At 41.0% G+C, this 27,986-nt stretch overlaps 1 protein-coding gene across 1 annotated transcript; it reads left to right on the top strand.

Annotated features, from left to right (window-relative positions):
• The first annotated feature begins 1,598 nt into the window (after nucleotides 1–1,598).
• Nucleotides 1,599–27,755, top strand: LOC116507529 (neuronal PAS domain-containing protein 4-like). The gene is made up of 8 exons (XM_032215733.1): nucleotides 1,599–1,708; nucleotides 13,830–13,996; nucleotides 18,375–18,538; nucleotides 18,970–19,075; nucleotides 21,218–21,470; nucleotides 22,738–22,847; nucleotides 24,421–24,559; nucleotides 26,672–27,755. Exons 1-8 carry the CDS (start codon nucleotides 1,599–1,601, stop codon nucleotides 27,633–27,635), a joined length of 2,013 nt encoding a protein of 670 aa, XP_032071624.1. The 3' UTR covers nucleotides 27,636–27,755.
• The last annotated feature ends 231 nt before the right edge of the window (nucleotides 27,756–27,986 follow it).

The raw sequence follows: 27,986 nt of genomic DNA, 5'->3' as shown, positions 1-27,986 counted from the left end.
ACTTTTCAACAAGGTACATAACAGAAGCCAATTCAAAGGCAATTAAAACATGAGAATATCAACAGCTACCAGTAAATACAAATCATTGCTCTGTACAAAAGGATAACCAAACAACGAAACCAGTTAAACACCAAACTTCATATCCTATCAAAACTGCTAATAAAAGAACTGAAATTAAGTGGAGTAATTTTACAAGAGGCTTTATTAATCTGTTGTGTTGGGATTGTGATGTCTGGATTCACTTCCAGTATCCCAAGCTACATATTTCCTAGTAATAATCTCAGTACACCTACAAGTCAACAGGGTGGAGAAGGCTCTCTCTATGAACTTAAATCTAGCAGGATTTATAACCGATAATTTAGTCTTGCCATGGGGGAAATTAAATGAAGACGAAACAGTATATTCAATTTGAATCAGTTGTAAATGATGCTAAATCTTTCTCCTGGCATGATTCTGAATCAGATGAGTATATTTAACTAATAATTTGGAGAACAACTGTCCATCATAATGGGTGATTTACAGTCTAAATTCTTCTTGACTACTAAACTGTTCCCACTCAAACTGATTTAAATTCTGCTTCATATCCCTTTCAATGTTCATCACACAAGCAGAAAATGTCTCTGTGTTAAGGGGGAGTTAGGAGAAGCATACTAACCATGACCTCTCCCCTCTGTTACTCTGGGTGTAAAGGTCAACCCAGTATACTAGAGAATCTGCAATCTGTAGGACTTCTCTGTGTGATTCAGAATCCTAGAAAATCAGGGTCTTTATGACACCGGAAATCCTTTACTCTTCCACATGTGTTGAGCAAAGCAGGGGGTGGGGGTGGATAGCTACCACCTGTTCTGCTTGTCTACTGTTGCTGATTTTCCAAGAATAAGAGAATAAAAGAGTTGGAAGGGATTTGGAGGTCTTCTAGTCCAACTCCCTGCTGAAGCAGGAAACCCTACTTCATTTCAGAAAAATGGTTGTCCATTTGTTTTCTTAAAAACCTCCAGTGTTGGAGCATCCACAACTTCTGGAGGCAAGTCATTCCACTCATTAATTGTTCTAACTGTTAGGAAAATTCTCCTTAGTTCTAGATCAGTTCTCTCTTTGATTAGGTTCCAGCCATTGCTTCTTGTCCTACCTTCAGATGGTTTGGAGAATATGTTGACCCCTTCTTCTTTGTGACAGCCCCTTAGTTGTTGGAACACATTGGAACTGCTACCATGTCACCACTAGTCCTTCTTTTCATTAAACTAGACATACCCAATTCCTGCAACCATTTTTTGTATGTTTTAGCCTCCAGTTCCCTATTCAACTCTGTTGCTATTCTCTGTACTTTTTCGGGAGGCAACTTTTTACCATCTTTCCAGAACAGCTTGATTGATAATCTTTGTTAATCTGCCACTACCCAGATGTGCTGGACAACAGTTGCAATCCTCCCTAACTAGTGGTCACACCAATGGATGGGTGAGACTGCAAATTAGGGGAGGCTCAACATCTGAGTACATACATAATTTGAAATGCTATTCCAACCATGAAGATTGTGGCTTTCTTTTGGGCAGTCTAATTATTCTCATTTGCTTCAATAATTTCTGTACTTTTGCAGAACTATGAGCATCTTGTGTGAAAACTGCAACAAGCCAGTCAGAAGGCGAGAAGGCAAGGTTTCTGCTCCTATATATGTTCCTAGGAAGAAGATTTGTACTCCAAGGCCTTTCAGGTCAGTGAGATGATCGTGCAATCCTTTCTTTCCACTGGGGTTTAGAAGAGGGGAAAGATGCTTGTTGCAAGATCCTCCACTGGGTTCAAATATTACATTTTGGAGACAATGAAACAGTATGAACATAGTGAATCTTGGTGCCATTGTCATGTACTGTTCCTAGGGGCAATGGTTTGCAATGCTTCTATTACTATTAGTTGGTCTAAAACAGAGCTGCTGTGTTGCTAAGTAGACAGGACATCCATTGTTTCCAAGACCAATTTACTCAGAGAAGTGTCTTTTTCAACTATATCTTAAAATCATCTTCAGAGGCCCTACTCTTCAGTGTTTCTATTACTCCTTTTAATTGGAAGAAGTAACTTTTTCAATCATGGCAACAGCCTTCGTAGAATATTCCCCAACACTCTCCTTTTGCCAAGATCATGAGCCAATTGAGTTCCATCACATTTAAAGGGCACAAAGTTGGAGTAGATGCATGTACCATATTTCAAGCAGTTGTTTCATTACCCTCCTTCTCATTTCACTTTTTAACTCGTTTTTTAGAGTCTCTGTGATTTCAAATATAAGTGAATATATTTTCATTTACTTAGATATTTTATTCTTAATAGTTCCATTAAGTGTAGCATCTCCATTTTTAAAAAAATATTTGCTTAATTTTGGGGTGCTGTAATTCTATTATTTATTTATTTTTCCGTATTTGCCATTACCTTTGACATATCATTCTCTTTAAATTGATTTTTATCATTATTTTTGGATAGTAGAATATTATCAGGAGACAATTAAATACCATAAAAACTAGCTATACGCTATCAGGTTACTGACAGCTCTTAGTGACCACATAGAATAGACAGTCCTTATAATGAGTCATAAATTATATATTTAAATTTTTGTTTATATCAGTTTGTTAAATGCAATTATCTGTCCACTTTGGGTGGACAACTGCGGGTCAACCACCATACAACTTTTTAAAATAAAATATATTCAGAATGCTTCTTATTCAGGATATCCTGCCATATCCCGTTTCCTCAAAACCCACTTCTTTGATGCCTTTAGCTGCCCACAATCAGAATATGAGGGTAGTAATTTTTTATTACTTTGCTTCCTTGCAACTGGGAATCAAAGGCACAGTATTAATGCTTTTGGAAAACCAATAACTTTGAATATTACAGAATTAACACAAGCAAAGAATTACTTTGCTGGAAATTAATATGCAGACTGCATGGACATGGTTCAATACTTTTCATTAAGACTAGTCGGGTTCCTAGAGGGTCAGCAACCACTTAAAACAACTAGAATTATTTAGGACTTTAAAGAGCAACCTTCTATAAAATGTGCATTAGCACTCAGTGCAACTGAAGGAGAAATGAGACCAGAATTGCTGCATCTTGAAGCCTACCATTCTGTACCTACTGTCATATTTGGGATCTTTTAAAAGGGTGTTTTCTACCTGAGAGCATTGTAATAATCTAATCTAGACTACGGAAAATAGATATATATTCCCAAATAGCATACACTGTCATAAAGTAGGCATTCTAATCTCTGTGAGGAAAACAGAATTCTGATGCTAATTAGAAGGTAAAGTACACTTCATCAATCCTGCATATATTGCATAAAGTCAAAGTATTTCTTGCCTATTGGATCTAATATGTTGTTGTATGGCAGGTGTATGGAAATGTAATAGCTCAACCAATCAGCTAAGAGTCTATGGTGCAGCCTTGACAGTAAGTCTCATTAAATGCAATAGGACCTTCTTCAAAGTAAACCTTTATAGGATCATGGTAGAAAATTCTCTTCTTACTAAACCAGGCACTGTTGTTGCTAGGATTTCTTCAGTGGCCAGATTTTTATGCCCACTAAATAAACACGGCTCATAACAGCTTTATAGGATTAGCACAGCTGTTCCAGAGCCTCTGCAAATCAATTGCTTCCTCTTCTGAAAGGCAGAGGCATGCCGAGCACTGAATGCCAGATGAAGAGCAGAGAAACTTCAGTTATAGTGGCTTCACTTTTTAGGGCAGTGTTACTGTCAGCGTTACTCCATTCCATAATTAGGAAAGAAAACTAAGAGACTCCATGAGTTGGAAATTCAAAGTACTTTTACTAATTATAAATGGTAAGCAAGCAGTTGCGAAGCAAAGTCTACTTAATAAGGCGCGAAAGCGATTGATATATAGAATAGCCCATTCCCCACCCCTTAGGATCATAGCTCCAGGCCAATCATAAGTCCTTCAAGTGTCAGGTGTGAGATAACTTCAAAAAGACAGGCCAAAGATGGAATGTCGAGGCCGTTGATGCAGGCGGGAACACTCACGCATGCGCAATCCCAATATCTGGTACATCCTAGAACATTCCTCCAGCACATCAATTATCCCCTCCCAAATACCAGCCCCCCCCCTTCCCGTTTCATGGCAGCTGAAGCAACAGCAAGGCAGAAGCTGACATCCGGCCGTCCCCCGGAAAAAAGGCTGTTAGGCCTGTAAAAAAAAAAGAAACGAAACAGACAAATGACAAACACAAAAAAAAGAGGGAGGGGGAAAAAGAAAGTCAAGGCTTGTCGGGATAAGCAGCATAAAAGTCACGAAGTAAACGGGGAGCTCGAACATGGGATTTATCAACCCATTCAGTGTGGGAGGGAGGAAAATGTTTCCAAGCCACTAGGTATTGGATGCGATTACGGTGTTTGCGGGAATCAAGAATGGCACGAACTTCAAAATGATGTTCCCCATCCACTAGTAACGGAGTAGGCGGAGGTTCATCTGGGGGGCGCAAGTGGGAAACCCGAACAGGTTTGATGAGGTTGATGTGGAAAACCGGGTGGATGCGGTTGAGGTGTTTTGGCAATTGTAAACGAACAGAAACAGGATTGATGACCTTTACAATAGGGAAAGGGCCAACATATTTGGGCCCCAATTTCTTTGACTTCTGCGTAGTGTGCAGGAATTTTGTGGACAAATATACCAAATCCCCAGGGCGGTATTCATAGGGCTGAGTGCGTTTTTTATCTGCTTGCTTCTTATGGGCTTTATGAGCAGCGTCCAAAGTGGAAAGGGTCAACGCCCAAATGTGACTGAGGCGTTCACTCCAGTCCGCAATTGAAGGGACTTGCGGTTGGTCACTAGGCAATTCGGGAATAGGAACAAAATCTTGACCGTAAACGACCCGAAAAGGGGTGAACCCCGTGCTGGAGTGAACCGAGTTGTTGTAGGCCACTTCAGCATGTGGTAACAAGTCCACCCAATCGTCTTGTTGATAATTGATGAAGCAACGTAAATATTGCTCAAGAACAGAATTTGTACGTTCACAGCCGCCATTAGTCTGAGGATGGTAGGCGGAGCTAAGGCCCTGGGTGGAGCCGATGTGCTTGAGAAATTCCTTCCAAAATTTAGATGTAAATTGGACCCCCCGATCGGAGATAATACGGTCGGGCACTCCATGCAAACGGTAGATGTGGGAAATGAACAGTTTAGCCAATGCCTTGGCGGAAGGAATTTTGTGACAAGGCACGAAATGAACTTGCTTGGAAAACAAATCAGTGACCACCCATATAACGGTATGCCCCTGGCTTTCGGGAAGCTCAACAATAAAGTCCATAGAAATCTCCTTCCAAGGGGCAACTGGGCGAGCGACGGACTGGAGCAGTCCTTGCGGTTTCCCAGGTGGTTTCTTGGCGGCAGCGCAAATGGGGCAACTAGCCACATAAAGTTCAATGTCCTTTTTTAAAGAGGGCCACCAGAATTGTCACTTCACGAGATGTAAAGTTTTTACGAATCCAAAATGACCCGCCAATCTGGAGTCATGAGCGCGGCGAAGGACCACGAGGCGGAGGGACGCGGGGATGTATAATTTAGCACCAATCCACGGTAGATCGTCCCTCATGGTGCACTCGTCACGATGGTTCAGGAACCAGTCGTCGTGAGCAAGAGCTTTTTTAAGGTCAGAAAGTAGATCATGAGGCACCTCTCTCTGTGCCTGGGTCTGTTGACGTGTGAGTACCGGAGCTGCCAGGAGTGGTTGGACGATAGTCAGTTTAGAGCAATTATATTGAGGTAATCTGGACAAAGCATCCGCCATGAAGTTCTTCCCTCCCGGGATATTCTTTAGAGTGAAATTGAAACGGTTGAAATATTGGGCCCATCGCATTTGTTTGGGGGAGAGACGACGAGGCGTCCGCAACGCTTCCAGGTTCTTGTGGTCAGTCCACACCTCAAATGGGTGTTTCGCGCCCTCTAGGAAATGGTGCCACGTAGCCAGGGCCCAACGGACCGCGAAAGCCTCCTTTTCCCAAACCGCCCAACGTCTCTCCGTGTCAGTGAGCTTTCGGGAGGTGTACGCGCAAGGTTGCAGGTTACCTTGGTCGTTGGTTTGCAGCAGAATGGCCCCTACGGCGACATCACTGGCATCAGCCTGGACGACGAAAGGCCGGTCTAGGTCAGGATGCTTAAGTACTGGTTCAGCGGCAAAAAGGCGTTTAAGTTTCTCGAATGCCGCCTGACATTCCATGTTCCAGTCCAAAGGCCTATTAGGTTTAGGTTTTGGATCGCCCTTAGTCTTGAGCAAATTAGTAATAGGAAGAGCAATCTTAGCAAAAGAGGGAATGAATTGACGGTAAAAATTAGCGAAACCCAAAAATTTTTGCAATTGTTTACGAGTTTTGGGTGCGTCCCATTCAGTGACCGCCCTCACTTTCTCAGGGTCCATCTCAATGCCATCTGGTGAGATGCGATAGCCAAGATAGTCAATTTTAGTTTGGCGAAACTCACATTTAGACAATTTGGCATAGAGGTCAGCGGCACGTAGTTTTTTCAAAACAGTGCGCACCAGAGCGACGTGTTGGTCATATGTGCGAGTATAGATAAGGATATCGTCCAAATATACGATAACTCCTTTATACAGGTGATCGTGCAAGATCTCATTAATAAGTTGCATGAAAACAGCAGGAGCCCCCTGTAGGCCAAAAGGCATAACCCGGAACTGGAAACAACCAAGAGGGCAGTTGAAAGCAGTCTTCCATTCGTCTCCTTCTTTTATGCGGACCCTATAGTAAGCTTCCCGGAGGTCCAATTTAGTAAAGATGCGGCCCTTCCCCAGCTGTGCCAATAAGTCTTTCATCAACGGGAGGGGGTAGAGGTTCTGAGTTGATACAGCGTTAAGATTTTTAAAATTACAGCATAGACGAAGAGAGCCATCTTTTTTTTCACGAAAAAGTACAGGGGCAGCCACTTTGGGGCGAGCCGGTTCAATGAAACCACGTTTCAAATTTTTGTCAATGAAAGAACGCATTTCCTCCATTTCCCTGGGAGACATGGAGTAGATCTGGGGTTTAGGGAGCTTAACCCCAGGTAAAATGTCTATGGAGCAGTCAGTAGGCCTGTGGGGGGGTAGATTGTCTGAAGATTTTTCGCTGAAGACTTCCTTAAGATCCCAATACTCTTTCGGAATTTTCTCCTCTCCTGCAATTCTCTCCTGCCCTCTAGCGGCCACTTCAGGAATGTCAGTTACAGGTTGTTCAGGAGAGTCCTCCCCCACTGGAGGCACCCTGGAGCGGACGCGTAAGCGGCCTGTGCGCCAATTTATGTGAGGGTTCCACTTCCGGAGCCAGGGGATGCCCAAAATGAGTGGCCTGTCCATGCCAGGCGCGACCACAAAGGAAATTAGTTCAGTATGGGTACCCATTTTCATTTCCAAAGGCTCAGTAAAAAAATGGGCGCGCCCCCCCCCCCCTGCAATAGAGCCGTCTATTTGGCAAAACACAATTGGGGTTTTCAAAGTGCGCAATTTGAGGCCCAATTTTTCCACCATGGCCGGATTGATCATGGATCGGGAACAGCCGGAGTCGAGCAAGGCCAGAAGGGTGGCAGGTGGTCCCTGGGGGGGTACTTTTAACTCAATGGGGATTAGCAGGGGCCCTTTGTTTGAACTCACCCAGTGAGGCGATGTGTCATCATTGGAATCTTCAGAAGAAGAGGAGTTGGCGTCCGCGTCTCCCTCTAATGGCTGGGCGAAAGGAGGGGGTTTGTTGTCCACAGCGAAGGCAGTTTCTTTTTTCTTCTTCTCTGAGACTCTGCCAGACTTTTCCTCACGTTTGGGAGGGGGTTGAGCAGAGATGGGCAATTTAGCACGACATTCGGGGGCGGTGTGCCCCAATTTACCGCAACGGAAGCAGGTTAACGGTCTGGAGAGGCCTGAAGGGGGCCGCCTCCCTTCCCCCCATCGTTTGAAGAGGGATTTCCTGGCAGGAGGGGGAGAAGACTTCGCAGCTTTCTCCTTTCGCTTCTTTCTTTCTTCTTTGGCATAACGGAGCCTGGTGAGGTCGAGCTCAGCGTCTGCAGCATGTTCAAACCAAGTGACCAAACGCCTGGGCAGGTTACGATTGACACATTGCTGGTAAATGTCTTCATCTAACCCCGAAGCAAATTTGTCCAGGAGTGCATCCTCCCCCCACCCTCTCATGTATTGCGACAGACATTGAAATTCCTGGATGTATTGGGCAACAGGTCTATCGTCTTGCTCAAGGGTTATAAATTTCAATTTGCTTCGTTTCTCTGTCAAAGGGTCATCAAAGCGTTGGCGGAAAGCCTCCATAAAGCGGTTGAAATCTCCCAAGAGGGGAGAACCAGACATATGCAAAGCCGTGGACCACGTGGCAGCTTCAGCATCTAAAGATAAGAGAACCATCCGGACTCTCATGCCATCAGTTTCAAAATCACGGCCATAAATCTCCATATAATTAAAGACCTGCATAATGAAAGAGGCCAGGGTAGCAGAATCACCGTTGAAACGCACAGGCAGGGGAGGGATTTTTGCCATTCGGTGCCGTCGGGGAGGAGGGGCCCCGGGTCCAGCAAAGCCTCTAGCCACAGGGGGTGAAGCAGGCCTAGGGGGAGGGGGTGAAGGCGCGCGTGGAGTTTGTTGACGCCAGCTTCTCCAGTCTCTTTCATCTTCCCCCCTTCTTTCCCCAAAATACCTTTGACCCCAATAATCAGGTAATTCACTCCTCTGGGGTTTTCTCACAGCTCCAGTCTCCAGCGCTGGTTGTCGGGGTTGCCTTTGAGTGATCCCTGCATTCCAGCTCACCTCTTCTTCTCTTTGCCCGACCGAAGTAGACCATCGAGGGGGAGGAAGGTCCGGCTGGCTGGAAATTTGCAGTTGAAATAAATCTTCATGAAGTGATAGGTCGGGGCCCTCTGGCTCGTGAAGCGAAAGTTCGGGAGGTCCGGCTTCGCTGGAATCCACGCCGCTAACGGCCCCTTCCGTATCTCTGATCGGTGAAGACATATCTCCCTTCACGGTAGACGTAAATCTCCTGGAAAGGGTTTAAAGTAGACTTTGCTTCTTGTCAGCGTTACTCCATTCCATAATTAGGAAAGAAAACTAAGAGACTCCATGAGTTGGAAATTCAAAGTACTTTTACTAATTATAAATGGTAAGCAAGCAGTTGCGAAGCAAAGTCTACTTAATAAGGCGCGAAAGCGATTGATATATAGAATAGCCCATTCCCCACCCCTTAAGATCATAGCTCCAGGCCAATCATAAGTCCTTCAAGTGTCAGGTGTGAGATAACTTCAAAAAGACAGGCCAAAGATGGAATGTCGAGGCCGTTGATGCAGGCGGGAACACTCACGCATGCGCAATCCCAATATCTGGTACATCCTAGAACATTCCTCCAGCACATCAATTATCCCCTCCCAAATACCAGCCCCCCCCCCCCTTCCCGTTTCATGGCAGCTGAAGCAACAGCAAGGCAGAAGCTGACAGTTACTCAGTCTGGTGACTTTAAGATGTGTAGACTTCAACTCCCAGAATTTCTCACCCATGAAACTGGCAGAATGCAGTTGCTTTATAAGCTGTGGGTTGCCATGAGGAAAAGTTATGGGCGGAAATAGACAATCCAGAAGCAATAACATGGGACTGGTCAGACCTCTAGTGACTACTAAAGGGAATATCCTCGGGGTAGAAAATTGACTGACTAATTGGAATTGAGTTTTGGTTACATATTAGCATCATCAACAATTACTTTTAAAGCACCTCAAATACATGAAGTTCTGGTTATCTGTGACAGAGTAGAGGTACTTGCCTTCAGGCTTATGATGATAATAATTTGCAGTGTGACCCAGACCCCAGCAAGGACTTGGATTAATTTAGTGATGCACAATGAGCACTTTGGATTAAATACAACTGGACTTAGGCTCACCACATCTTTTATTTAACAACAACAACAAAAAAGCAGCTGGCTGTAAAGCTGAGCTTATTAAACCTTACAAGTTCTTTTGATACTTTAAGTTCTTTACCTTCAATTCCTTACACAAATTAATGGCTGCATGATGGTTGTCATGGGAACATAAGCTACAATGGTGTGTTGCATACTGAATTTTCCCACAGAGTGGCTTGTTTTGGATAACGTCAAATCCTCTCAAATCAGTCTGCTCCTTTTCTTGTTTCCAAAATTCTTTGCTGCTGTCATTTATTTATTAATCACCATTTTCTAAGTTTTTTTTTAAAGTGTTGCCTTACAAAGAGAATTTGTAGAGAAAATAATGAATATTTGGCTTTCTGAAAATCCAGTGCTAGCTTACACCTGGAGGAATGTTTCCTCAATGGAATTGGGGATGACTAGACAATAAGAGACAGGCAGGCCTCCTGTGCTTTTAGTCTGCATATAGATAAAAGGTAGGTAGCAGATGGTGGCCTTTTTCTGAGCTCTGTATGAAAGCTGCAAATTGTCCAGCTCATTCATGAAAAGCTTGGGATTCCTTTTGTCCTCCTTTGTGCCTAGTTCCCTCGTTTGTCAGACTCCTTTCACATCAACTGCCATGCTGCTGTTTCCAGCTTGACCAGTTTTCCAGCTTTCAGATGAAGTGCAGCAAATGACTGGATCTCATCGCCAAGAAAATCCTGTAGTGCTCACTGCCTTGATTCCTAATTTGCTAAAACCTTAAGAACACCAGGCAAATTGCCTGGCTTCATACATCACACTAAGCCAACTATATTTTTTATTGTAGCTCACTCTACAGCAAGAATGCCCTGGCAACATTTTGAAGCTTGTTTGTTTTTTGCTGTGTTCTCTTAAAGCTGCACTTTAGCCACCCCCTCCCCACCTAATTAGATCAGCCCCCAAGGTGCTGGCTGACTCTGCAAGCTATTAAAAATAGAGATACTCTGAAGAGCCTTTGAGACATGGATGCCATCAGTTTATAGATATATGTGAGTAAGGGTTGATTTAATTGCCTTTTTGTTTTTAATTTACTTTGTTTTGCTGCATATTGATGGATATATTGTAAACCTCTGAGGATATTTCTGTTTGCAGCAGGTATAAATCCAATAATAATAAATGCTACCTTTGCATCAGGCCCAGCCTGAGTAAGATAGTCCTGTGTCATTCTTTGTTGTGCTCCTGTTAAAGTAGCATTTCTCCTTTATTCTTCCGTTCCTTGACAACAGCCTCAAGATGTACGTCTGTTAGCATCTTCCAGTCATTACTTGGAATGAAGTCAGATGCCTACAACAAGAAACCAACAGTGGGGTGAATAGATGGAACAGCTAGATAACAGAGTAGAATAGATCCCTCCAGTAGATGGAGTGGTCAATGATTGTAAGAAAGCCAAACTTGGCGGGATAGGGATCAACAATGGGACAGAAAAATCCATGCTGGTATAGTTTTATGTGGACACAAGGGAGGAAAGCAATTCAAAACTCTTATTCTCTTTCTTCTATTGAACTCATCTTCATCTGCTCTTCCCTGACTGCTCTTCAGTCAATCCAGAATGACTGAATGGCTTATTAGCTGTGTTCACATGATGTGCTAAACTATAAATAAGGCAATGAATTCAATGCACAAAACCCTGAAAATTGGGCAAATTGAGTAAATTGTGTTAACTTCAGCATGAGCATGTCACGCAAGACCAGTCAGTAAGAATCGTAATGGGAGAACTTTGCCATCACATCCATGGCAGCAACTGCCTGGGGAAAAGACGATTTGAGTCTATGAATCATACTAAGGTGCTTTATTTGGTCTCAGCTTATTGTGTTAATGAATCCAGCTAATCTTATATTAAGTGAACTGGCACGCTCTGTCCCCTAACCAATCTGAAACCTTATTCTGGAAAAATGTGCACTATTTGTGCTGCATTTGCTCTCTGAAGACCCTTACAAACAGCCCTAATAAACCTCACAACTAAAACCCAGTGACAGTCTTTCTCATGAATTTATTGAATCCCTTTTTATATCCATAGTAACGACAACTACATGTTGTGGCAGCAATTCCCTCACTATCTTTTGTCAACTCATAATTTCCATCTCTGTGGTTCCTTCGAAGACTTCATGGCAACCAGTGATCAGCACTGCTAGTCTTCAAACTCTCCCCATATCACAGCATTCCCCTCCCCATTAAAAAAAAAACTTACCAATGAGCACTAAACTTCACTGACAAACTGTGAGCTTGCTAGAAATGCTTAATTAGGGCACAGGGCATTTCACATGCAAAAGTCCACCTCCAAGAATAGATGTTTTATGATGGTACAGAAAAAAGCTTTGAAAGCTCTGTGCTGAACCTGCAATTTGATACATGTTTAATTTAGAGTAGGTCCCATTTAATGTAATGAGTTACTTCTGCATTAGATTCTGCTGTTAGGACAGTGGTAAAGAAGACTTTCACACTTTGATGTGACCAGAATATTTATTTTAAGGAAAGACTTTTCAACACTTAAAGATTAGGAGTTATAATTAACATCCTGGTTTCATTTGTGAAAGCTGGATGACTTGCTTAAGGCCATGCAGCAAACTGATCGCAGCTAAATAGTATTTGGGGTTCTCCGACTATGGAACATTTCAAATGTTAGTGAGTCCCTTGAGGATGCTGTTGAAAAGCTCTTTTTTGCATGTGGCAATTACAGTGGATACAATCATTAAAAACTGTTTCCCACCAGAGTAGGTCTGTTAATGGGCAGAGCTTTCATAATACCTGGTGACAGAAACACATGGTAAGGGCATGGCCTATCTCTAAAGCAGCTTTAAAACCCAAAGGTTTTAGGATGATGGTTGTCATTGTTTCATTGGCCATCCAAGCTGAAGCTAATGAGCCTTGCTTACATAGAGCTGCTGAGCACATTCCAACATTTTGATCCCAGGTCCCCATTCTAAATTTTGTATTCCCCAAACCTCCTCCTCAGCTAGCACTGGCCGTTTATTTGGCAGATATGTGCGAAAATTCTTAGCATGCTGATTCTGCTCTGATTTACAGTTTGACTCTGATTAAATTAACTAAGGTAAGATCATTTTAAGTATTACTTCAGGGTTACCTTTATCATTAGGTACAATGACACAGGCAACTCAAGCAGCTGATGATAGCAGCCAAGGAGTAATTATATGCCTGCTGTTTTCTGAGGCAATGGGTTGTGTTTGTTCAATCATACTGAAAAGCTAGGAAACTGAACACATGGGAAGATTGCAAATGGACAAGGGTAAATAAAAGCCTTACTAGATCCAAATAAAGATAGATATTTCTCTTGAAAGCTCTTCCCAAGTTATGAAGATTTGAGTGTACATGCCTCTATCTATGTACACACAGTTACTCCACTTTTCCCATTATCTTTTCTGTCTTTTTAATGACTCAACTTACCCACACACCTCCAAAAAAGAAACCATGTATCACTGAAAGATGACAACGTAGTTTTGAGATAGAAAACATGTGTTTGGAATTTCCTCCCTTAATTTCCACATAATAATATAGTTATGTGAGACCTATGTTACCAGGCAAAGTATCAGTCATAAGATTAGTTAATCACCATATCATCCCAAAAAGCAAAATCCATAGAAAGGAATGGAATAATGTTCAAATAAATGTGCTTCTTACTTTAGAACTATGTGCATGTTCATAATGTGAAAACTGCAGAGGTTGATTATGTGTAAATCAGATCCTCTGTCTAATTCAGTATTTCTGAATCTTAGTAATTATAAGATCTGTGAACTTTAACAGCATTTGGAATTCTGAGAATTGAAGTCCACACATTTTAAAGCTTCTGAAATTAAGAAATGTTTCTCTAATCTACTATGAGGAAACATATTTTAAAGGTTTGGAAATAGGAGAGGAACAAATGTGTATAGCTCATACTTTGCACTCTTGCAGGTCAACAAAAGGTGCCTCCAAGGCTCGTCGGGATCAGATCAATGTGGAGCTGCAGACTCTTCGGTCTCTTCTGCCCATCTCAGAACAAGAGAAGGAACAACTTTCATACCTTCACACCATGGCTCTGGTCTGCTTCCATATACGAGAGACTCAACTTTTTAATTCTGGTAAAAGAAAAATCCCAACTCTTTCTGTAACTTGTTTAATGAATGCCAGCTGACTAGCCATGATCAAATTGCATTTCTCTAAACATCATTTGACTTTCCTATAAAAGTTTGATAAATTGCAGGAAGAAACTAATGTTCAATGGAATACACCCCGTGTCATATTATACAGTTTTTCACATACATAGAGATATAAATCGAGATGTGACCAGTAATCACAGAAGCAGTTTACCAGTCTGTATTTAGAAACATAGCTAAGATTGTGAAGGGTTCATGACATGTGTTGATTTTGTTTGTGGGAATGGAAGGGAGTACTGACTATGATGAATGTGAATGTCCTTTAGGAATTACAGGTAAATAGTCATAACTGCTCCTGAAAATAGAAAGTTCTCCCATTTCTGTTTAAGAGTCTCAATCTATCCCATTTCCTGCAGAATTTAGATCTATATTTAAAAATGTTCCCCTGCAGACACAGAAAGTCAGAAAAGTTCAGAGACATTTGTAGTCAAATCTTCTGCTGACCAATCCAGATTTGGTTTGCATGTACCTTATAGGTTCCCTAAACTGTACATGGTTTTCTCTTGGCTTCACACAATGTAATCTGCACTAGCAATACAATGGTGAGTTTCAATTTTTTTTAGAACCTCTTCTGTAGGTGTGGCCTGCTTTGTGGGAGTGGCTTGCTGGTCATGTGACCAGGTGGGAGTGGCTTGCCAGCCATGTGGCCAAGTGGGAGTGGCTTGCCAGCCATGTGACTGGGTGGACTCAGCCATCTTGTAAAATGTGGTGAAAATCACTTAACAACGCTCTTGCTTAGCAACCAAAATGTTGGCTCAGAAACTGGCATTTGAAGCACGCAAGCCTTAAGGCTGTCAAGTTACAAGACCCTTGCACCCCTAACACTTTAGAAAAAGAACCCCAGCAATGTTGAAACTTGACAGCTTTAAGACTTTAAAGTTTAGATAGGACTCTTAGAGGCGGGCAAGGCGATTGGTGAGCCAGCCAATCAGTGAGCGGCAGGCGGGGCAAGCATGGTGCGGACGGGCGGGGGGAGGGAGCTGGAACCGGTTTTAAAAGGCACGGTAGATTTGTGGAACTTTCTCTATAGAAGAGCTTAGAACTGGCAGGAACCCACACCTGTAGCAATAGCACCTAGACTTATATTCCACTTCATAGTGCTTTACAGTCCTCTCTAAGGGGTTTACAGACCCAGTAAAATGAGGGGGGGTTCACTCTCATTTTACTGATTGTGGAAGGATGGAAAGATGGGTCAGACTTGACCTGGTTAGGGTCGAACTGCTGGCAGTCAGCAGAGTTAGTCACAAGTACATTGCATTCTAACCATTGTGCCACCATGGCTCATTATCTCAGATTGCACAGTTCTTGCATAAGGAAGGTGCCTAAAATACCCACTCCTTTTCATTTCTGTTTCCAAGACAGGTTTCCTTCCACTTTGGGTGTGTGTTTGTGAAGTTTTTTGGGGGAGGGGGCATATTTAAATATAGGAATGCACATTTATCCAAGTTGAAACTTCATCCAAATCCTTTCAAAATCATCTAGCTTCTTGATTCTACCATCTTTTATAGTTCTCTTGGAGCAACAATTTGATAAGCATTTTCTTCAAACTTCACCCCATGTCTTTGGTCGTTCTGCCCCCAAATGCCTGTAAGTCTGCATGTTATTTTAGAATGCTAATCTTTTCTGCCTGCCACATATCGCCCCAAGTATAGTAATAGCTATGACTAATCTGTAGCACAATCACTTGACTACTATTATTATTTCTGGGAATGCAACCTGATCCAAAGAGATCCCAGAGTACCGTGCCTACATTAGATGTCCTGGGATCTAACTATTTTGATGGGATCAATATCTATCCATACTAGCTATGCTAACATTTTAAATCTTATGATTTCTTGTGATTCCTTGTCATTTATCATAACTGATAACTGAAGCAGTTGTATAAAACTGCAGCTATTGTAAACTGAGGGGATTTGTATTTCTACTGCATTGGGAATCAAATCCCTCCCTTTATGCTTTGCTACTGCTATAAAAGAATACAGTTAACCTGACATTATGCAAACTTAACAGCGGCATTTGCAGTGGGGGAAGAGGGAGGGTAGGTTTCCCAGTTGACACAATATTAGACATTGTGTTGTGATCTAACCCCTCCTTTGCTTGTACAACATCTTCTTGCCTGTTTTTACTCTGTACTTCCTCTGTCTCCATCTGGACATTTCTATCCTCTACATCTGTTTTGCGAAGGAGCCTCCAATCTGCACTTATCTATGGGCTCTATGGGTTACAAATGTGAGGTTAACTTAAACAATATACTTCATTCCAGACCTTAACCTTAGGATTGGATGTATATGACTTGGGGAGAAACAACTAGTAGCCTCTGGATTGCAAGTATGCCTACTGAGTCTTCAGCAATTCTCTGAGAATTCCTCACCCATTCCATACCTCAAACGCTTCACTGACTAGAAAATTAAAAGGGAGAGTTTTTTTTTAACATGCTATTATTATTTTTGCTCCACTTTTACATCATAGTTCCAACTACTTTTACAGTTGAGTGCAGATTTCTGGCTGCCAAACCAAATGACTTGCAACATTTGGCTAGTAAAAATGTTCCTGCTATAATCCTTTGGAAGGTTTAAAACTTTTCATACATATTTTTCAGAGCAGCATTGCTATTCCAATATTGTGGGATTTTTATTATTTTTTATGGTTTTAAGTCAGTCATTCAAATATCACATGTACATCCTACGTACTCTAAGTTTGCACTTGCAATTTAAATATGTCTGCATATATGATCAGGAAATGAAAATAGAGAAAAGATCTGATTCCATGTGTTACTAATGTTTGGTGCTGGGTTGTTGTTTTTTTAAATTCAATGAATTTCAAACATGGATCTGCATTGTGTATAATTTGCATCCTTCTTTGTGCTTAAAGAAAGCATAGAATAGGGCATAAAAAGCAGCCATGCTGCATGCAACAGCTGGCATTATCAACTCCTACATATTTTCCATCATGTCTTGTTTCCCCAAAGGTGTCTTTTACCTGCAGAGCTTTTTCTCTATCCCTTTTGTTTTGATTTTTTTTTTTACTTTTGAGGATCAGAGCATAAACCAACGTTCCTTTGGTTGTATTTTAAATTCTTCTGGTATCTATATTTTTGCAATATCCTTAGATAAAAAGAGAAAATGAAATGCATGATGACCTTCATATTCTGTCACAATTATGTTCAAAAATGAGCAGGCTCTGTTTTGCTCAGTGCACCTCCTGAAACAAGATTTTTCCTATGTATAATATGAGGGAAGAGGTCATCTGGCAGAAAACAAGCCAGAATTGCATCTGCTTCATTACCACTGCTCCTGTGGGAGAAAAATTCACTGTAATAGTTCAATTAGTAAAACTGACTAGACAGCTGATGACCTATTGACTCATCCTTTCAGGGAAATTTCCTTCCTAAACAGAGAAACAAAATGACCATGGCTGGGGGGGGGGGGGAGTAGGAGCAGGAATGAATTGCAACTTTCTGTTAGGTTCCCCATTGATTTTGCTTTTGGGGAGCATCAGAAATCATGATCATACGATAGCTATGGTGACAATGCAGTGGCTACAACTTTATGAACACAACTGGTGTGAAAATCTTTGAAATTTCAATTATACAGAGTAAAGAATCCTGAATTTTGTACACTTTATTTATGTTAGAGGATTTCAAGTTCCTTGATTCAATTGCAGGATCCAATTTGTATCAGTCACCAGGACCAAAGGTTTATTTTTACAAGCTTTCGGGCTCCTGCTGGAACCCATCATCAGGGAACTTCTCTCTCTCAAGGATATGTGAACTGGTCTGTTCTATGCATCATATTTATATGATTCCTGGATGTGTGTAGCTTTTGCTTGTTAATTGGCATGTTGATGGTTGACTATTAAGTTTTTCATTGTTGTTTCCTTGTTCCGCCATACCAGAGGTGGGTTGCTCCCAATTCAACCCAGATCGGGCGAAATAGTAGTGGCGGCAGGAGGAGGCTCCGCCCACCTGCCCAGATGTTTCTGCAATGCACAGAAGTATCACGCACATGCACAAGCACAAGCACAAGCAAACCGGTAGCACCGGAATTTGCAAGCCACCTCTGCGCCACACCCTCAACTCCTAAGTACCTGATAAACTGGTAATAAATCAACATTCCTATCGATTGACAAGGGACCCAATTCCCAGGCTTCAATCATTTTTCTGACTATTTTTTCCCTGCTCGACCAACAATCGTAGCAGCTGTGAAACTGAATGCATATGAGAACAGGAAATCATTGCTGTTTTCTATATAGAACTTTACTCAATGATGTGTAGAACCCATGTACCTCTCTCTTGTTTTCCCAGGTTCACATCAAATGACATCCGAAGAACCACCTTTTGCTGCTGCTGCTGCTGCTGTAGATCCAAAACTGGTGCATTCACTTTCGGGGTTCATTCTCGCTCTCACTGCAAAGGGCAAATTGGCCTATGTCTCTGAGAATGTACTATATTTCCTTGGGTTTTCTGTGGTAAGTATCAATATTACAGAAGGTGAGGCACCCCAAAATGCCTTGTACTCATCATGGACTTTAGAGATTAGACTTGGCAGGAATATAATAGAAGTTTCAATTCTGCTGCTAGTCCATTTTATGTAATAGTAGTTTAAGACTGAATGTAAAAACCTTTCTAGCGTAGCTGCTCAATATTCTTTTAAACACAAATGGTTGAGTTTTTAGAATGCAAACTACGTTTGCTATTCTTAGCAACTATTAAATGTTAGAGCGTCATTTGCTTAAAACCCTGAAGCTTTTGTTAGAACCCTGCAGGATCCAAATATCCTTTTTAAAATGCCTAACTTCCAGGACCATATTTTCATACTAAAATAGCATTTATTCCTAAGACATTCTTAGAGCAAAAGATAATTGCAAATAAGGTATTTTATCAAATATATTTTTTCTAGGTAGAACTCCTAGCACAAGGCAACTCCATCTTTGACCTCTTGAACAGCACAGCAAGCCGGATCATGCAAGAAAAACTCTTCTTTGCCCATCAGCATCCAGGCACTGGTGAGGACAAGAAGGAGTTGGCAAAAGATCTTTCCAGCTAGGGGGCAACTGAATCTTTTTTTGATAGAATTTTTCCCTAATTACTGAGTTCAAATGCTCTCCATCTATTCTAGAGCTGGCAAAAAAACAATGCTGGCCTAACATTTATTGCCTATTGCCAATCCGTATGCTGCTTCTGCTGCATCAGTTCTTGATATGCATGTTACACTAATATGTATAATTTTGACTTGGCACTGGAATTCCTAATTTCTAGGTAATGGCAAGCAATTTAAAGATGAATCACTAACTCACACTGAACCCTGCTTCCTTCTTTGCTTGTGTAAGACAGTGGTAGCTTTGCCTAAAATAAGTGGGAATATATTTTCATGGGGGTTCTGCTTTACCTATATGGGCAAAGCTGAAGTGCTGTTAAAGCTGAGCTTTGCTCTTTGTTTGCCAGTACAAGCCATAGTGGATAGTGAACAGTGAGCAGTTGTTGGGCATCAAAACCAATGCCACCTCTCCTTCTGAATCATTCTAAAAATGCAAGTCTTTGCACTGGTAGGGAAGTTGATATGGTCTAGGAGTGCCATACATCCTTGAGCCAGCACTAGTGTGGGATATTAGTTCATTTATCATATTAGGAGTTTTGAGAACCCTGTAGTGTATTGTATGGAGGGTTATTAAATTAATCTGGTCCAACAAACTGTACCCCTATTTTTGCTTGAAGAGCCTTCATCCTTTAAAGACACATCTAAAAGATGCAGCTTGCTCTTCTTCCCAGCCTACAGCAGAAGACAGTTATGTTGAGGTTTTACTGATGTGATATGGAAATAGGCCACCTTCTCCCAAAACCAATATAGCTTTATGCACGTTCAATGCTATTTCTGCTGCAATCGGGGTGATGAAAGGATTGGAATCTTCCCAGCTCCTTTTGACAGCTTTTGGTTACTGTGAACAAACCTATTTCTCTCCTACTCCAAGGCCATTTTGGTTTATGCTATATATGGCATCAGGAGAGGAGCAGCAGTGTCCAGATTGCTTGAGAAAGTGTTAGACTCCTAGACCTTCTAGAGCAAACTGCCTATCAGTTGGGCACTTACAGATCTGACGGACAGGTTGCACCAAAATCTCTACTTGTATTATCATCTCCTCAGCCCCAGCCCTGTTACTGTGTGCAAAATGGTGGATATTCTTCCTACAAGTTGAAAAAACTTCTGATGATTGTATGTTAACACATCTACGCTAAACTACCAGTATTATTTCCAATGCAGAAACCTGGTCCATATTTAATCATGGTGTCTATAGGAGAGGCAAATATTAATTAGGGTTGTTGTCTTGTTCAAAGGAAGAGGAAACATCTGCTACATTTTCTCCATTCTCCCATTCGGAAATTTTATTTCTATATTTTTCTATAGAGAAAACGTTATGGCTATCAGAATGTCATGCTGTTAGAAAGGGGAGATTTCAACTGCAGCTGGAGCAATAAGAAGGCATTTTAAATGTTTTTCCTTGTACTGCATTATAATACAAGCAATAATAGAAAAAGCAAAATGTTAAAAGGGACCTGTAAATAACTTGCAGTGTTTCTCCTCTTAAGTTAGTGTTGTAGTTAACAACTATTAATCCTCTGTTTCAGGTTTTTGCTTCCTTAAAAAAGTTGTGTTAATTTGCAGCATGATCTCATCCAGAGCCATATATACTGTATGAGATGGGTGACTACATAAATTTGAATAGTAAATAATTTAAAATAACAAAAATTTGGAGCAACACCTTTCTGTAATTACTTTTTCTTATCTGGGCCAAGATTTTGAATGTATCATTTTTCTTGGGGAAATGTGTACTGTATATAGGTATGCAATTCAGTAACCAGAATTATAAAGATTGTGAGTAAAGTGAGATGCATAGAATTATAGTAAAATTTAAAGCTAATTAGAAAAATATCATAACCCGTTCTTAAGCTGTCAACCGTGAATGTGAGAGGAAAGGCTCCATTTACAATTTATGCGAAGTTGTAACTTGTTTATTGAATGGTCTTATGATTGAGTTCACGCAACACATTAAAATCAAAAACAAATCACAAGACAGTTTTCATGATTACACTTTATCCGGCATTGCAAATTTCAATCTGTTCAAGTTATTATTCTTCATTTTATTCTGCAGAAATTGAATTCATCATTGAAATGCGTACCTCAAGAGCCTTTCGGATTAAGTATGGAAGGAACCGCCCAATAGTCATAAGAGGCAGATTCCTCCCACTTGACACACAGTTGACGTCCACCTCTCCTGCTCTGACTTTTGTTGCTTTCTGTGCCCCCATCCTTCATGGGGTTGAAGAAGGAGACAACATGTCCCAGAACTCCACCTTCGAGAGCCAGCATACATTAGACATGAAGATTGCTGAAATGACTGATAAGTAAGGCCAAAGCTTTTGTTTGTACATCTATCTGGAAATGATATGAATAAAATTGCCAAATGTCCAGAAAAGGGAAATCTGCCTATATTTTACCTTGCATTCATTAGCAGGTAAAGTTTTCTGTAGCATGAAGACCTGGTAATACATGATGATTACGAAGTGTAAAACCCATAGAATCAAGGCTAAATATAGTACAGGTAATCCTTGATTTATGTACGTAATTGAGCCCACAATTTCACTCATACGTTGTGATGGTTATAAAGTAGGTCAGCATGTGATCACACCCAATTTTATGACCTATTTAATAGCAGTTGTTAAGCAAACCCGATTTTTTTTTTTGTTGGAGACTGGAAGTAAAATGACAAAAACTTTGAAAATTGCAATTATATGATGGGGGGCATTGCAAATAGGTATAAAGGTCCAGCGTGGCACAGTGGTTAAAATGCAACAGTGCAGGCTAATTCTGCCAACTGCCAGCAGTTTGATTCTCATCAACTCAAGGTTGACTCAGCCTTCCATCCTTCTGAGGTCGGTAAAACAATGACCCAGATTTTGGGGGGCAATAAACTGTCTTTCTAAACTGCTTAGATTGGGCTGTGAAGCACTATGAAGCGGTGTATAAGTCTAAGTGCTATTGCTATAAATAAGGGTTGGTTGCTGAACACCCAAAGTGTGGTTATGTGATTTCATGGGGGGTGGGGGGTGTTAAGTGACTGGTCATAAGTCAAGGACTACATGTAAAGACTTGGAAATTCTATTCTGAATACAGGTAATCCTTGACTTACAACAGTTTGTTTAGTGACCGTTCGTAGCTACAACAGCACTGAAACAAGTGATTTATGACTGTTTTTCCCACTTACAATTGTTGCAGCATCCCCATTGTCATGTGATCAAAATACGGATGCTTGGCAATTGGTTCCTATTTATGACAGTAGCAGTGTCCCAGGGTTACATGATTCCCTTCTGACAAGCAGTCAATGAGAAAGCCAGATTCATTTAATAACCATGTTACTAATTTAACAACTACAGTGATTCACTTAACAAGAAAAGTTGTAAAATGAGGCAAAACCCACTTAGCAAATTTCTAATTTAGCAACATAAATTCTGGGCTCAATTGTGGTCATACGTCGAGGACTACCTGCAGTAGCTTTTCCCACAATAAATATACACTAGATGTTTATCTATCATAATTGCCCATTTCACAATAGAAACATCACAAGGCTATTATTTATTAAATTATGTGATATGTGTTCTTTTCTCAATTCAGTGTTATTTATCACCTTGGTTATAAGAAAGAAGAATTAATTGGTCAGTCTTGGTATTGTCTCCTGCATCCTGAAGATACTGAAAGAGGGGCAAAGATGCACAAAAACTTGAGTGAGTACTGCATCTGAGACAGACTTAATAGCCTTCATTGGAGTCTGGCAAAGAAACGATTACACATTTCTGCTGTATCATAAGTATTTCCAATGAGCAACTTAGAGCAGTTTTTATATGGGCCATTAAAAATCCCATTATTCCTAATAATTTATCATATTATCTGAAGACAGCGGGAACCGTTATTCAATAACATATTCTTTGTTAACTATTGGACAGTGTCCCTTTATTCTGTTCATTACATTTGTAAACCACCAAGGAAACACAAATCTTACAAATAAATAATAGCATTTCTGAATGGGTTACAAATTAAAAGCATGTACATGAGACCAATAAAATGCTGATAATAGAATGGGTTCTATAAAAACAAAACAAAGCTAGCTGTGCAATAGTACATAATAAAACCAGCAATCTTTCTCAGGCAGTTATCTTCAAGTATATTGGACTCCCATTATATATGGCCAGGATGGTTAGCCATACAGGCAAGGATTTTTGGTAGTTTAATTCAATCTCAACATTCTGAAGAATTGCTCTAGGCCAGTGGTTCCCAACCGTTTTTTGGCCATGCACCACGTAAGCATCTTTAACCCCCCCCCCCCCGTGACATATAATCCTCACTTTACTCAAAAAGTGAACTCTACTCATACAGAGGAAGCCTAAAAGGCCATTAACTTGGTTTAAACAAAGTTCAAATTGCCCCTTTAAAAATCAAATTGCCCTTCTGTGGGACATGGGCCCCACATTGGGAATCACTGCTCTTGGCTAATATTTCTCAAACTTGGCAACTTTTAAGACATTGAGTCTTTATTGATTAGCCCTTGGGCCATATCAAAGTGCAAAATTCCAGAAACAAATTATTACTAAAATTTGATAAAAGCAATTTAAAATGAAATTTGATAAAATATTATTTAAAATGGAATTGGAATAAAATACGATTTAAAATGGAATTGAAATAAAATACAGTTTAAAATGGAATTGGAATAGAATACAATAATTTAAGATATAGATAAAATATGATAAAATTATATTTTAGTGTCACCCCTGCAAAATACCCCAATCAGTTCCACATATGCAGAGCTCAACTGAACCATTTTGTTTACTGTGCTGTTTTAAATGTTATTTTCTGGTTCTGGCCACACATAAGGCAAGTTGCTTTGATATGGGGATCCCAATGGGTCATTCGTTTGGTATATAGATCAAGGTACCTGTCTCTCACTCCCTTATACAAGCAACAATCAAATAGGATGTGAGCCAGGCCTTCTACCTCTGCTGCTCCACAAATGCAGAGACGTTCATTGTAGGGTATAGAATGGAATCTCCCATATCTGACCATTGTGTCAAGCTGTTCGAATCTCACTCGTGTTGCAAGTTAAGATGTGAGGACTTCAACTCCCAGTAGCCTGGCTGAGGAATTGGATAAAGAATACTGAGAGCTGAAGTCCCCACATCTTAAAGTTGCCAAGTTTGAGAAACATGACTCTAGGCTTTCTTCTTTCTTCCTGTTATGTTAGGTTCATCTTGCTACATTTAGATGGCATAGCTGGATATTCATTTTTCATGTTTGTAGTTTCAGGGCAGAGCACTGGGAAACACAAACAGAATGTAATCATACGTTTACGCTGCAAGGACCTGAGCTGGGTCTGGGTGCAAGTCACTGCACTGAGGGAGAATGGAAAAGGAAAGCTGATCACTTGCACAAACCACATCCTCAGGTAAAAACATTGACAGCTCAAGTGATGTTTACAGGTACTTCAGAACCAGGACTGAGTTCACACATTGTGCTAAACCACAATGTGTTTGTTTCATTTGTGGGTTGAATATTGCATAAACTCAGCTACTTGTGGTTGAGTTACATGTGCCATGTGGACTGCTACTAGATGTTTAGAGTGAAATGGCTGCATCAATCACCTGCATCATAATATCCAATCATTCAGTGGGGGGTTCCTACCAGCGTTACTACCAGTTTGCTGAGTGCCCGTGCACAATGGAACGAAAATTACTCAGAAAAAAAGGAAAATAGCTGAGGAGAGGCAATTCAAGCTGCAGCCCCAGATCAGCTGGGCTTCAGAAGCTGGAATAAAGGTAAATATAACGGGTGGGTTCCTGCCGGCATTACTACAGGTTCCACATGTGTGCACATTTGCAACTAAAAGGGTCTGCGCATGTACACATTAGAAAAGAAACAAAAAAATCATTTTTTCAATGAAGACTGTTCTGCGCATGTGCAGAACAGAAAATCAAGATGGCGGCCGCAAGAATAAAACCATTTCGGGCGCAAGTCTGGCAGAGTTACTACTCGGACCAAGTGGTCCGAACCGTTAGGAACCCACCTCTGAAGTATAACCAAGAGAGAACCGGTTCGCACTCTGTAGGCAGCACTACCAGTTCAGGCAAACTGGTCTCAACTGGTAGGAACCCACTACTGCAATCTTTGTCATCCTGTGAATCCCCATGGTTTGTTGAATAACCCACAGTTGACTGGTTTCATATATTTGTGTGAAGTCTTCAACCATGATTTACAAAGCACAGTAGCTGACACCACTAAGCCATAAATAAACCACATGATGGCTTAGCAAGATATAGAGATTTACACACCATTTGTAAATCATGGTTTTGAATTGAGCATAAAGTTTGAATATGTTAGTTGTGGCTCATTCTAGACAAAGTATAGGATGACTATAATTGAATGATAAGGTCATAGATTACTAAAAATTCCCCACTAAAGCATTTGCTCCTTTCCTGATTCTTTTCATTTTCAGTTCTGCTGGAAGAAGGCATCAGGCAGAAATAGGATAGTACTTGATGGAAGTAATGGGTGAAATAAGCCATAGCTCTGTTGAAGGAAGCAGACATTTATGATTTCTGGTCTGCAGTCATAAATGTCTATTTGGAGACATTCAGTCTAACACAGAAATACATGCCACCACAAATACCATTATTTGTGTGAAAGATTTTTATATGGAAAGCTTGGATAAAATAACTAGAAGAAGTGATTTTTCTCAAGTGTCTGTAAAAACAGGACAAGCACTACTTAAATCAGAGATAAGCATATTAAGCAGTTCTATGTATCATAGTTTTCCAAATCGTATTCTTCATTGAATCTAATATCAAAAAGGCCATTTTTATCAGCCGCTCCGTTGCCTATATTAATTGACTGAAAAATTCCTATGAACCTAGTTTGATCTGTGATGACTCCATGGAGAGAGAGGCAGAGACAGATATTGGGAGAAATATGGGGGGGGGAGTGATATAGGGAGAGAGGGAGGGAGGGAGAGAGAGAAACTAGTTACAACCCTGCAATTTCATGGTGATTTCCTATAACTAAATCTATTCATATTTAGTTTTTCTACGATCAGTCAGATTCTGCTAGGTCTCATACAAACCATCAGAATGCTTTCTAAATAATGTAGACTACGCTTTCTCAGCCTGATATTCCTCGGGCATTTTTAAACTAGAGTTTCTAAATCTCCCAGTTAATTGTCCCTACACAATTATAATTGCGAAGGAACTGTCACATCAGATCAAAATCTTTTCTGCAAGTGATGCTTGAATTTAATTTTCAGGCGCCTTATTTTTCTCCTGACACATTGCTTATGTTTGTAATCTGAATTAGCTCAGTGTTACATTGGTTTTCCAAATGGCTTCTTTTGCTTCCTATACTGCATTATTAATGTTCATAATGATATCTGGGGCTGTGAAAATGCCCTGAAGCTTGTAGTTCAGTTTTCTTACATATGATAAATAAAAGCTACATTTAGCCTGACAAAGCCTGTGAGTGATTTCCAGCGATGCTGGACTCCATGGAACTGTTTATATTTTCACAGGGACAAAGAAGCTCTCTACATCCAGAACCAAGACTCCACACGCAGAGGTGTTTCTCCAACTTTCTCCAAACAAAGCTATTGTTCTGGAAACACACTGCAGCCATTGAAGCCATATGAAGTCAACTTTTTCCATCAAGAGCCAGGTCTAGCCAGGGAAGGGGCACTTGAATATTCTTCTTCTCAACTTCTAGAGACTTCTGATGTAAAAATGCTTCCTGCTCCTCTTCAATCTCCATTTCCAATCAGTATGACTGACCCTAGCATGAAGACTGAAGCCGTCAATGTGGAGCTGTCTCAAGAAGCCCGATTTCCCTTTCTTTCTGCTGAAGGGCAGAAGTGTCTCTCATGCCCAGAAAGAGAAGATAGGTTGATCTCTTGTAACCCTGGTGGTCTCCCCTCACCAGAATACACATTTTCCTCTGACAGCAGCTTTTCTGTAGACTCTTCTTCATTTGCAGAAAGGCCATCTATAGGATTGTTCCCAGCAATGAATGTGAGCCCTGATTCAGACAGATGGGCTATCAGTATGCTAGCTGATCAAATCCATTCCCTGGCTGAAGTCTTCTCTCAGTACACCAAACAAAGGTCTCAGGAGTCTCTTGGCGTTCACTGGTCTGGACAACCTGCTGAGGCTGCCCCTCTAGCGGCAAGACAGGACTTGGGGGCTAACAGAGCCACTGACTTTTCAAAAGAAATATCAGTGGATGAAGAAACCATCACCAATATTTTAAACAACTTCTCAGAGCATGATTTCCAGAACCAAACCAGTTTTGAACAGAGACCAACAGGCCATTTTCACTTAGCAGATACCCAGTTGCAACTTTCTATGTACCAGACTCTTGTACCAGAAACAACTCCTTTGTCTTTCTCTGTATCATCTGAGTTCGATCTGCCTGATTCCCAGTGGGATGGAAAATTCTATAACATATATCAGCAAGGTAAGGCTCCCCTGTTACCACAGTAGTATCATTTAAAAACAGTACAACCACTGAAGTTAATATGATCCTGCACAGACTTTGTCATGTTTGAGTTAGGGTAGCATATGATTGGGTTGTTTTTTTAATGACACACACACACCATACTATTTTCTTTTAGGGTAAACAATGTTATGCAAAAATGAAGAAAAAAAAATGTGGTAGTAAGTGATGGCGAACCTTTTTTTCCTCGGGTGCCAAAAGTGTGTGTGTGCCGACACCCATAATGCAATGCCCTCCCACAGGCCCGACCCCGCATATGCACACATGACCCCCACTATGCTCCCCTTGCCTCCTGCGCATGTATGTGTGACCCCCATTTTGGTGCTAGCAGGCCTCCC

This window comes from Thamnophis elegans, chromosome 4 (genome assembly GCF_009769535.1).
Source record: "Thamnophis elegans isolate rThaEle1 chromosome 4, rThaEle1.pri, whole genome shotgun sequence".
Lineage (NCBI taxonomy): Eukaryota > Metazoa > Chordata > Lepidosauria > Squamata > Colubridae > Thamnophis > Thamnophis elegans.
This window is presented reverse-complemented; position numbering and strand designations above follow the sequence as displayed.